The sequence below is a fragment of the Excalfactoria chinensis genome, chromosome 13, assembly GCF_039878825.1.
Source record: "Excalfactoria chinensis isolate bCotChi1 chromosome 13, bCotChi1.hap2, whole genome shotgun sequence".
NCBI classification, from domain to species: Eukaryota; Metazoa; Chordata; class Aves; order Galliformes; family Phasianidae; genus Excalfactoria; species Excalfactoria chinensis.
In genome coordinates this window covers 14,642,345-14,652,324 of record NC_092837.1, presented here as the reverse complement: position 1 = coordinate 14,652,324, position 9,980 = coordinate 14,642,345, and the positions used below count along the sequence as shown (strand labels likewise).

General features: G+C 47.9%; 1 protein-coding gene across 1 annotated transcript; it reads left to right on the top strand.

The window, feature by feature from the left end:
* The first annotated feature begins 269 nt into the window (after positions 1-269).
* DNAJC18 (DnaJ heat shock protein family (Hsp40) member C18) lies at positions 270-9,627 on the top strand. Its single transcript, XM_072348558.1, has 7 exons — positions 270-427; positions 607-752; positions 1,497-1,682; positions 2,943-3,055; positions 4,084-4,193; positions 6,195-6,367; positions 8,761-9,627. Exons 1-7 carry the CDS (start codon positions 390-392, stop codon positions 8,883-8,885), a joined length of 891 nt encoding a protein of 296 aa, XP_072204659.1. The 5' UTR covers positions 270-389; the 3' UTR covers positions 8,886-9,627.
* The last annotated feature ends 353 nt before the right edge of the window (positions 9,628-9,980 follow it).

Below are 9,980 nucleotides of genomic sequence, written 5' to 3'. Positions count from 1 at the left end.
TGTTTGCTCCCAGGAAGCAGCGGTACAAGAAAGGAGGTGGCTTCAAGCTGCAGCCGGGGTCAGCTTGGGCCCAAGGAAACGTTCCTTCTCATAGCGGTGCTGCAGCGGCACGTGCTGCACGGGGAGCTGTGCGGCCACGGCGCGTCCATATTCCACATCCATGTGAGAGGGATTCCCGCAGCGGGGGGACACTATGACGTCACCGAGCCCCCCGATATGACGTCACCGCTTCCCGAGCCGCCGCACTGCCCGCTGGGAGTTGTAGTCCCGAGCAGCGCCGCCGCTCCCAGCGTTCCCCGGAAACCGCCTCCGCGCACAAGATGGCGGCGCGGGCGGGCCGGGGCGGTGGGCTGTGAGCGGCCGGGGGGTCGGGCTGCCCCGGACCCGCCATGACCTACACGGCGGAACAGCTGGACGGCGTGCGGCGGTGAGACGGGACGGGGGGTGGGAGCTGCGGGGTGAGCCTTTGTGGGTAGCGAGGAGAAGGGGAGCCGGGCCTGGGGGGATGCTGAGGGGATGCTGAAGGGATGCTGAAGTGATGCTGGGGGGGATGCTGAGGGGACGCTCCGTGCCCGGCCGTGACGCCGTTCCCGTGTTCGCTTCCAGGATAAAGAGCTGCCGGAATTACTACGAGATCCTGGGCGTGGAGCGGGATGCCACCGAGGAGGACCTGAAAAAGGCCTACCGCCGGCTGGCACTCAAGTTCCACCCCGATAAGAACCGCGCTCCAGGAGCCACGGAGGCCTTCAAAGGTGGGGGATGCGGCCTCGGAGAGCGCTTGGTTCTGTGTTGGGCAGCTGAGGGTGATCGCGGAGGTCCCTCCCAGCCCCCAGCCGTTCGGTGCTGTGATCTGAAGTCGTGCATCCTCCGCACCCTTGTTGCGTTGCAGCTGTATGCAAAGCCTTGTGAGCCGGGCCTAAAAATGCAAAGGTTTCACCCGTCGCGTGTCAAAGTGAGGGGTGTTAGAAGGATGTTTCGTCGTTTGCCGTGTTGGGGTTGTGTTTCTGTATGAACTGTTCACAGCCGCTTTCTGTCAAAGAGGAAGGAAGAAGATGAAGCAAACAGGCTGCTCCTTCCAGGTGGTTTGACGTGCGCTGTGAATAGATGCACAGGTACTGCTTTGTAAAGGTCTCTGCTGGCAGAAAGGCTTGGAACGCGGGTCTGCGTGCTAATTACTCTTTGTCAGTACTTAGTTCAACCTGATTGAGAAGCTGCTTTCTCCCTCAGCCTTTCAATACGTGAGGTCTCTTGCATTTAAGTTTTCCAAATGCTTCACCTCTCTCCATATACTTCAACATTTGTGTCTTTCTCCTGGTAAAGTGACAGCAGGCCTTAGGTTTCATCGCAGGTAATGGTGGTGTTCTAATGCTTCTTATACAAAGGCAGTTCTTTCAAAAGTAAATCAGGCTTTGGCCAAACTCACATTTTCTATGACTGAGCACCTGCTTACATCCTAAAGTGCTGCACTGTAACACTTCTTCCACTTCGTTCTCCAGCAATAGGCAATGCTTTTGCAGTTCTCAGCAACCCCGAGAAACGGTTACGATACGATGAATATGGAAGTGACCACGAGCACGTCAGCACTGGCCAAGCCAGGCACTATAACTACTACTCAGAATTCGAAGCAGACATTACACCAGAAGAAATATTCAACGTGTTTTTTGGTGGGCACTTTCCAACAGGTTGGTATCTGTCTGTGCTGCTTTCCGAGCATCGTGAACTGGCACTAGGCCATAAAGCAGGTTCAGCTCCTCTTGGTATTGATCTAATAGTTCAATTATCCTTGGAAAAAAACAGGAACCTTTAGGGATTGTTTTCCCTTCCTACCTTAGGCCTGTAAACACTCCTTAAATGCACAGTTTATGCTTGAGGTGACTCCAGTTCCTAACAATGACCAGCTTTGCTGTCCAGGAGAGCAGTGGGGGGTTGGCTGTTATGCTGTGACACATTCCTAACTCCCAGCCTCTCGAGAACTGCTGGCAGCACAAATTAGGAGTAAGAACGTTTTAATTGAGCAGTGAGCAAAATTTCATTGCCATCTGTAGCTGAAGACCCGTCTCTTTATTGTTCTTTTCTCTCCACTGCCTGATGTCAGCTGTGGTTTGGGAAGCAAAGTAAGATGTGAACGCAAGGGGCACGAGGCATCTTTGCTGTTGGTTTTGCCCTTGAGATCTGCTCCTGGATGCCCTGCAAAATCCACTCCACTTCTGCTCTTTCTGGATTTCAGAGCAAAGTTGCTATTTAGATATTCATGTGGTGATATAATCAGAGTTTAAGCTTCTAATCAAAACGCCGTACGCAGTTCTTTCCTCATCTTAGAACTGTCAAAAATAAATCAGCTACAGTCAACGTGCAAGGAAGGAAATCTGAGTCGCACCTTTTCTCCTCAAAAAGCTTTTTGATTCGTTTCTTTCCACATTATAAAATCGTTAAGTGAAATCATTAATAACTGGATGGAAGAGGAAATAGAACTGAGTATAGAAGGGCATATGCAGTAATTATAGGAAGCCACAGTTCACGACCTGAGCCCAGTGGAAAAAATTAATTCTCCTTCTGAAAGGCTGGACATGCAGGACAGACTGCAGTTGTGCAAGTGAATATGACAGAAGTATGAGGTGCAATTATTTTATGTACACACACACACGCCTATATGTTATATGTACAGTGTTGTACAGAATACACATGTGTTTTTTAATCTAGCTGTATGCTCTCTCTCGAGCAGTTTCTGCATTTTGATGCAAATTAAGATGGATGAGGAGCAAAATTCACGTTTCTTTGGAACATCTATTGGAATAACAGTATTTTGACATTCAAGTTTGAGGTCTCTCAAGTGTAATTCAGCCCATGTAGTATAAACCTGGGTAATCAACCAGGAACAGAATTACAGGAAAATACCAGCAACTGGATGAAAATGATGATCCTTTTTGGGCTTCTTTTAACAGGAAATATCCATATGTTCTCAAATGTAGCCAGAGATGCACACTATTATCCACGGAGGCACCGAAATGAAAGAGCATGGACACAGGAGCAAGAGGAAGAAGAAAACAGGCCACAGGTAACTGGGCTTAAACATCTCACCAGGGTGAGAGGTTGACATACCCCTCTGACAACATTACAGACTTATGTTGATGTTTTTCTTTAAGAGCTGTACCCAAACAGGTGTTTACACAAGGAATCAGATTGTTTCTCTTTTATCAATCGCTGCTTTGAAAGTAGATTGTATTGATGGGATCACAGGCCTTGGAGTTTCTGTAACTATTTTGCTGGTGCTTGGTTCTTGCAGACTTGAAGGGCTTGGTAATCTAACAGCGATCGGTCCTAGTGTGGACTGATACTGGATACAGTAGCATTGCCTTGTCCCCACTGCATATTTAAGACTTCATTATATTAACATACAGTTGTAGCCCAGGTCAGGATGGGTCTGGGATAGGTTTCTACCAGCTGAAACCTTCAGATGAGGTACCAGATGTCACTTATTGCTAATACACCTGTGTATACACCCATGCTACCTACCTTGGAAAAATCTTCCTCCAGAAGCAGTCTGGTAATCTTAACAAGATTGTTCTCAAGGGAAGATGAACTTTTCCTTGGCGTCTCATATAGGCAGGCTCTGGAATGGGCAGTGTGCAGACAGCTAAGCTAGGGCAAATGAATCCGTGAATCCCACCTGCTAATGTGTTGGGTGTCCTTGTTGCTAACCCAGGGCAGAGAACAGAGCCTAAATAGGTGCCTGCTACGCTTTGTTCCTGATTACAGAAGGGAGTTTAAGAGTCAATTAAGAGTCAACTGGCAGGCAGGCGCAGTGCTGCGGGCATCTGTTGTCTTGTGCAGGAAGCTGTAAATGGGGAGAAAAAAAATGCTCTAAAAACATAATTAGAAGAAAATGGCTTTAAAGAGCTTTCAGAGACTGTTAGTAGGAGTTATTTTAAAACCAAGGTGCCATCCTGGGCAGAATTTGGAAATCCTCATCTTTTCTCAGTTGGCTTTTCATACATTACTGATTTATGATAGCCTGACTTCTATGAACGTGCACGTTGTTTTCCATCCATATACTTGTCTGCTGATTACTGTTGTTCTTTTCAGAACTCGTACTCTGCATTTATTCAGTTGATGCCCGTTTTCATCATCATAATCGTATCGGTTATAACTCAGCTGATGGCCACTAACCCCCCCTACAGCCTGTTCTACAAGTCGTAAGTCACTTGAAAACAATTATTCCTTTGAGATAAAGGCGGTAGACAGAAGTGGGCTTTAACGGAAGAAATGCTTGTTACTGTTCTGTCCTACTCTTTCTTGAAAGTGTTATCAGACTGTAGATAAGGAAATACCAGCAGTTTCTATTGATAAGTTCTAAGTAAACTACGGTGAGCTTTATTGCTCTGTGTACTGAACAGATAGAGGTGCTGAGCCAGAAAGCTTAACCAGCTGGTGTGAAATGCTTTTGCACAGTGGTACAGTGGAAGGAATGTGGGTGTAGCTTAGCTACGGTACTAATCAGCCCCTGGCCTGCCAAGCCCAGGAAGGTCTGTGGACTGCCTCTTATGTTCCCATGTAAAACAATTAGGAAATCAGGTCTTGCAATATAACTTCAGCCAAAATGCCACTGAGGAAAATTGTCAGGTGCCACAAATGATTCAAGTTTTGAAATGGCTTGGTTTAACATCTATAAAGAGGCGGTATTCACAAGTCATAGAGGGCAACCTAAGCTGGTTGGCTCTAGAAGCAGAAGGAATGCCTGACCTGCTGCAGTCTGAGTTGGTGGGCAGGAGGAAAACTCATGTAAACTTCTTGGCATCCAGCGCTGGGAAGTAGGAAGCGCTCCAGGCTGGTTTAGTAAACTTCTCTGGCTCATACTGAGATAGGAATGGGAACTGGCAAGGTTTGAGGTACCATGAGTGCAAACAGCAGTAGCAGAGCACCCTGTCAAATCTCCCTGCTCCCAATTAGGAGCAAAACTATTCAGGCTTAGGCCTGTATGCTTTCCACAATCATAGTGTAGATTTAATTGGCCTGACGTCCCTTACTTCTCTTTACCACCAGATGTCAGTATGGAGACCTAAGAGAATAAACGGTGGTTTGCTTTTTCTGGTTTGGATTATTTTTTTTACTTGGTTCTGTTTTCCAAAGAGTGTTTTTGCTATCTGCCCAGCCCACGTGGAACTTCACACACTGTGCACTGAGCAGCTAATCTGTCCTGGCTTGCTTCAGTGCCTTCCCTTGTCCTGCTGATAGGAGATAGCCTGGCTTGAGCCTCGTGTGCAGTTCCAGATGCTGTTTCTCTAAATCATATCTTAAAAAAACAAAACAAAACTAACAGCTCTAAAAGAATTTATGTAAGGAAAGCGTGCATTTCCAAGGCTTAGCGAGAGGAAAGTTAAAACAGAGCCCAGGAAATGGAAGGAGCCAACTGAATTCCATGGGTAGAATGTAACCTCCACAATTTTTGCTGTCTGCCTCTTTCTCTGGGCAGTGACTTGAAACAATGCCTGCATATCTGTGTTCAAATAAGGAAACTCCAAAAAGAATCGTCTAGCCTCTTGTCTGTGCCATTGTGGCCTATCCCACCTACAGGATGCTTCACACACTACCAAGGCTACCGGTGATTATAAAGCACTAAAGGGAAGTGTAACTGGAATCCCCTCTGCTAATTCTTATTTCTACTAAAGGATCCAGAAATCAGGAAAGTGTAAATCCATTGACATTGTGCTCCAAACAATATTGGGCTGCGTGACTTTCCTATGGTCTCTGTATTTGACTTTTGTTTCCCACGGATTTCTGGACCTACCTTTCCAGAAGTTAACAGCAAACAGAAGAAAGGGTGTGGAGCTTCTGTTTGCAGATAAAATTGGTTCTCAGGCCCTGGAATTATCTGAACTGAGCTGCTGAAAACTCAGTATTGGAAAGGAGCGGCATCAGCTCTGAATCAGTTCTTTGTAGATATCTCCCAGTTCTGTATATTTTCACTGTGTGGGTTTTCTTTTTCAGTGAATTCAGTTTGTAGCGATAAGCTTTCATGGCCTGAGGCTTGTAATTTCCTCACTGCATGGCTGAGGGAGCTATCGCCCTGCAGAGAGTGACTGCTCAGAAGTAGTTGCAAAAATTCTCTTCTGGAAATGTTAATAAGGAGACACATATTTCTGTTTCTTTGTGTTTGAACAGCTGAAAAATCTCTTTTGCCCGTCGTGTTTTCACAGGTCTATAGGCCACGTTATTAGCAGAGAAACAGAGAACTTGCAGGTGCCTTACTACGTTGATAAAAACTTTGAGAAGAATTATCAAGGAGCAGAACTTCAAGAGCTAGAGAGAACAGTTGAAAAGGATTACATAGACTACATTCAGACCAGCTGCTGGAAAGAGAAGCAGCAAAGTAAGTTATTTTTCTTATGACCTATCAACAGTTGTTGCCATTTTAGCTTCATTTTCCAGTGCAGCTAACTTCTCAGATCTTGCAGCTGTACTTCTCACATCTGCTCTTAACACTGACTTTGGCAGCCCCTCAACAAAGTTTGTTTCAGGTGATTGAAAGAGAAGTGGGAAGTAGATTCTGCTATTCGAGACTTGTTTCCACTCCATTTGTCTGCTTGGCTAGCTCTTAGTGAAGGTGTTTTAATCACTAGCGACCACTACATTTATTTAGCTCTCACGGCTTGTTTGGGCTAGAAAAGATACTAAGGTTTCCTTTGCTGAGGCAGAATTAGTTTTGCGTTGGCTGGCTCTGTGAGAAGGTCATCTAACTCCTTCAGACTTCATCAGGAAGAGTCCAAAGCCTCCCCAGGTGCCTGTGAAAATTTCATAGTGCTGCTGGTATCAGTTCTCAGAGATGGTTCCTCTGTGCTTCTTTTATGCACTCATTTGCATTTTCTATCTTTAGATGATTTGAGAGCGTGTTTTTCACCATAGTCTTTTAAAAACAAGAACTGAATGCAGGGAGGGAGACCAGAAGAACGTGAGCATCAAGTCGTTCTTCTCACAAGTTTGTCAATAAACAAAACTGAATACAAGATGCAGCGCTGGGGAAAAGTTATCTGGGGACCTTGAGACAGTTGTTCATCAGCTGCTGTTTTATAACTTTGGTCCATTGCTTCTTGTGTGTTTAACTTTGTGGTCAGCCTCTTTTTTTGCCAGTTGAATGTTTATTAATAGTCCACTTGTTCTATTGGCTGAAGGTACGTTCAGCAGCAGCAAAAAGAAGGAACAGCTTAAGTTACAGCCCGTGCTTTTATGATTTTAATTGCACTACCTGCTGTCCATCTGCCTCCGATGTATCAGGATGTTGTTCAGCCAGGCACTGCACAGCAGCACAGCATACCAGTTTGGGTCTCCTGACATCTTTGGTACGGTTAGGGACAAAAGGCAAGTCGTAGGTTGTTACAGGTGGTTGTTTAGGTGTAGGAGCACAGCTGCAAAGTGAGACTGCAAAGAGCTTGGAGTCAGGGAGAATTACAGGCAGGGAACTGAAAACAGAGAGATACGTAGTTGGGAATGAGAATTGTAGGAGGTCCTTGAAGAGGAGAACTTCAGTCAGTGGAGGTTGAAGGAACAGCTGTGTGAAAGATGGAATAACACAAAGAACTTACGTGGTGGAATTAATGCTGGCAAGAAGTGCAAACACTGGCAGTAAAAGGTTTTGCCCCATTGGATACGTGTAAACTGAGTGTCTTCACTGCAGAGCTCTGATCATTGGGACAGGAAGCCCAGTCTGGTTTTGCTGCAGGGCCATCAAGGCTCTGTACCCACACAGCTGTGCTCTGCTGAGTGGCACTTGAGTCACTGAGACTGGAAACTGATTCCTGACCTACAAGAAGATGTTTGTGCACTTCAGATTATGGAGCTTTGTGATAAATAGGGACAGAGTCTTATGGCTTTACATTTCATGCAGAGGACGTAAGGCATGAAGGGCCCTATTGAGAAATTCTTTGTGCTCCAGCTGATTTTGTAACATGAGAGGCTCGTTTGGTGTATAAAAGCTCTTTGAACAATGGCATGTCATCAGGTAGCCCGTGCTGGAGGGAGAGGTTGGCCTTTTCAGAAACAAACCACTGCTGTTGTAGCTGCATCTAAAATACTCTTTGGGGAGAAAACTGTATTAAGACTTGCTTAGCTAATCAGCAGGAGATGCTTCCCCGAGTTGCTGGGGGAAGGTAATGGAAACTGTGGGATTATTTCAGTTACGTGTTGCAAAGTACATTCGGGATCGTATTGTTAATGGAAGGGCTTGGAGACCTGTCAGACAAGTCCCTCACCAGGCTGCTCATCTTCCTGTCATCAATAACAACAAATACAAGAATTAAAAGTATTTACATATTTAAAAGTATTTACAATTCCTTCCGGGCAAGTCTTGGCAGAGACTTACAGACTGATAAGCACAGCATGAAAAACCCAACGTCCGTACATCAAAGTCTCAGACTTGGGTGGGTGTTGTGGGCCCCAGCAGAACGGGTATGTGGGAAGAGCTGCATTTCTCAGTGCCGTGGGCAGGGATGTAGGGCTGGTAACTCCTGTTTGGCTGCAGACAGCTGACACAGCCTTAATAAAGCAATGGGAACAGTGGGCACGAGGTTCTCCTTCCTTTTGGCTCATCACTGAGATGACAGGTGTAGGGTAACCCCATCTGTAGGGTCTGTGCTGGGGGGAGATGGGTGAACACTGGGGCTTTATGGGGTGTTGTGCAGTTGTGAATGCTGGTATTGGCCAGGACAGTGGCTGTTAGCAGACCAAGCACTGCCATCCTAATTAACCTGTGCTGTTCTCACCTTCCAGAGTCCGACCTGTCGAATCTGGCCAGGCTGTACAGAGATGAGCGGCTGAAGCAGAAAGCGGAGTCACTGAAACTCGAGCACTGTGAGAAGCTCTACAGTCTGATTGGGATGCACAAAGGGGGCTGACCGGGGCCTCTGCCCCTTCTTATTTATTGCTGGTTTAAATTATGGTTTTATTTTCCTCTGTATAAAAAGGGAAGGAGTCCATCGCAAAGTCTGAGCGATTCCTTCGTGTTGTGCAGAGATGGGCCGACACGAGCCGCAGGGCTGTGTTTGCAGGGCTGTGTTTGCTGCCATACCCTGCACACTGTATTCGGTTCCAAGGACCGGTGGCACTTTGTCAATTCATTCTCTGGGAAACGCTCAAGAGTTCGGAAACGTGTCTGTGTTCTGTCTGCCATCCAGCCGTGTGCTTCCAGCAGAGCAGACACGCGTCCCGTGCTTTCTGTGTTCCTATAGCCCGGCTCTGTGCACTGACCTCGCCTGGCTCTGCTCCCTGCAGCGCTGTGGGAGGAGACGAGGTTGGAAAGCAGCCGGGCTCTGTTTAGTGCTTGGTTCAGAGCAGCTGCCACCGCTGTCGGAGGGAGCTGCCCCTTCTGTGTGCAGAGCTGTGAGCCGGGCTGAGCCCCGGGCTGCACGCGGGGAGGGACGGCCCTATTTGTGTGCTGTGTTTGCAGTGCCGTGTTTGCAGCGCCGTGTCGCTCACCCTCCTGTGTCGGTCTGTTTCTTATTGGCAAACTCTCCCCCTGCTGTCACGGGGGCTCCTGCGTTTTCCCGTACGGTTTTAATGTAGCATCTTTTTACTCTGTCCACCAGTTACGAATGTCTCACTGTACAGACTAGCGCTGCAAACAAACACAGCCGTGGAGTCGCGTCTGCCTCGTCTCGATGCTCCTTTACACAGCCGGGCCTTTAAGGGCAGACCGGGGAGGGACCGTGCGGGGCCGGCCGCCATTTGCCGCGGGGTGCGGAAGATGGCGGAGCTGCCGGGTGGGCGGGGCCTGTTTGTGGGCGGGGCTACGGCGGGTCAGGCCACGCCCCCCGCGGTAATTGCTCCTGGCACGTGGCCGCAGCGGCCCCGCGGTGTGAGCGCAGCCGGGCTCCGTTGGCGATGCCCCGCACGGCGCCCCCCAGTGCCGAACCGCCCGCATTGGGGCACTGCCCGCATTGGGCCCCGTGAGCCGCGCTCAGCAGGGAGCGGTTCGGCAGCGGCTGCCGGCA